Raw genomic sequence first — 1,839 nt, 5'->3', positions numbered from 1 at the left:
ATCTTTTCAGCTCAAAATCGTCGTTTTTGTTCGAATTTAGGAAGTTTTCTGACTGAAGTTTTTTTGTGAAATTCAACTTTGTCGTACAAAGTTGGTCTTCAGACAAGACAAGAGATGAGTCTATTTGAGCTTACGCTAGCGCTTGACTGGTGATGTCCTCGCATTCGGTGATGCCCTTGTGGAGCAGATGAATATAGTCGTGAGCGACGTTTTCCTTTTCAGTGCCTGTGATGCCATCGTGATGCTGGAACACTCCCAGAGCTTCCCGTAAAGTGTTCAGCTTGGCAGTGTCCTCATCAGAGGTGGCGTCCGTCAGGACGCTCAGTTGTTTGCAGACCTGGCATTGTTTCAGCTTGCTCTTTTGTCAGCAGGCTTAGCAAAATACTCACCTGCAGGAAATTGTTGCTGAACCTGTTGTAGCCTTTGCCGGTTGGCCTCGATGTAAAATAGCCCGACCAGTAGGTGTGGTCTGATGATCCGTATGGGAAGAAGTCGTCAGTCTTCAAGGGAACGTCCAAAACCCCATTGGTTGCTTCGTAGACAGCATTTAGGTAGCAGGAGGGCGTGGAGTAGATCACGTTGTACTTGACGCCCTCGATTTCCTTTCCGCTCATGTACCTTGCAAAGGGCAGAGGGAGTTAGCGGGGGGAAAACTGGGGACTGTGAAGTTACCTGATGAGTTTGTCGATATTGGCGAAGTTTTTGCCGGCAGCCTGATATTGGAAGTCGTCCCCCATCGGCACTAGAATGTTGTCGGAGGCGTAGCCGCTCCTGGCCGGAGTTATCCAGTCGCTAATGAAGTTCCTCACTTTGTTCTCCACGTTGTACTCGGGGCTCTCTGGATCGTCAATTATTGGCTCGTCCGCGCAGTTCACATCGAAGCAAAGCCCCGAAGGGGCGCTGTAGTGCCGGAACAGAACGTTGCTGTAAATATCGGTGGATTCTCCTGCGGGGATTTCACTTGTGAGTCACTCCCAAGCGGAAAGTGTAGCAGACAGACCGAGATTATCCGGGCTGCCTCGCCAGACGAACTCCATCTGCTTGTTGGTCCTTCGGATCTGCAGGTCTTGAGAGTCGATTCTGTTCAAGAAGAAGCCGTCGAAGCCGATTTGCGCAAAAATCGACGCCATCTCCCTGCTGTGCCCGAACGGGTCGATTTGCCACGCAACCCGTGGGCGGCCGCACTCTCCAAATGTGTCATTCAGTCGTCTGGAATGCCAATTCGCTTGGTTGGGTTAAAAACTGGGGGGAAAACTCTCCACCCACCTCAAGCCCCAAGTCATCTGGTCGATGGTGTCTTGATAGTAAGTGGTGGCTTCGTCGTTCATCGACCAGCCGCCGCTGATGAACTCCAACTGGCCATTGTTTACGAGCTGGCGAACATCGCTTCTCACGTCTTCTTCTTGGTTGGTCCACCATTTCCAGAAGTATCCAGTTTCCACGTAGATGAACCTGGGGATTCGGCTGGCGTGAGAATTGCTCCTTGTTGGGAACTTACTGTTGGGAACCTTCTGTCCTTGTTGCTCTTCAACGCATCGACCACACTGCTGATGATGTATTGGACGCCGGCTCGCTGCACGTTGTCGTGAGCTGCAAAGAGGTGCATTTAGTGCTCCAGTGATGCGTTTGGGACTTTCGAGCCTGGACACTTACAGCCATAGTAGTACTGCTCGAAGGTCTTTAGCCATCCCAAATCGTCGTGACTGTGGGGAACCAGATGGATGTTCACGTGGTCCTCTTTGACTGGATGGCAGGACTATGGAAGTTGTGGTGAATTAGCCAGAATGCGTGCAAACTTGTTCAAGGGCGGATACAGGGGGGGTCATGGGGGTCTTGACC

General features: G+C 51.4%; 1 protein-coding gene across 1 annotated transcript; it reads right to left on the bottom strand.

Annotated features, from left to right (window-relative positions):
* Nucleotides 1–99: 99 nt before the first annotated feature.
* LOC125503228 (lysosomal alpha-mannosidase-like) lies at nt 100–1,756 on the bottom strand (the record flags this gene model as incomplete). The annotated part of the gene is made up of 7 exons (XM_048663265.1): nt 100–337; nt 390–618; nt 673–946; nt 1,001–1,209; nt 1,267–1,452; nt 1,509–1,590; nt 1,654–1,756. Coding segments are annotated over 7 exons (1,290 nt in total), but the record flags the coding sequence as incomplete, so codon positions are not given.
* Between the last annotated feature and the right edge of the window lie 83 nt (nt 1,757–1,839).

The sequence above is a fragment of the Dendroctonus ponderosae genome, unplaced genomic scaffold (genome assembly GCF_020466585.1).
Source record: "Dendroctonus ponderosae isolate FM_Combo_2020 unplaced genomic scaffold, Dpon_F_20191213v2 Dpon_F_20191213_1414, whole genome shotgun sequence".
Taxonomy (NCBI): domain Eukaryota; kingdom Metazoa; phylum Arthropoda; class Insecta; order Coleoptera; family Curculionidae; genus Dendroctonus; species Dendroctonus ponderosae.
Note: the sequence above shows the minus strand (reverse complement) of the source record. Positions and strands in the feature narration are given on the sequence as shown.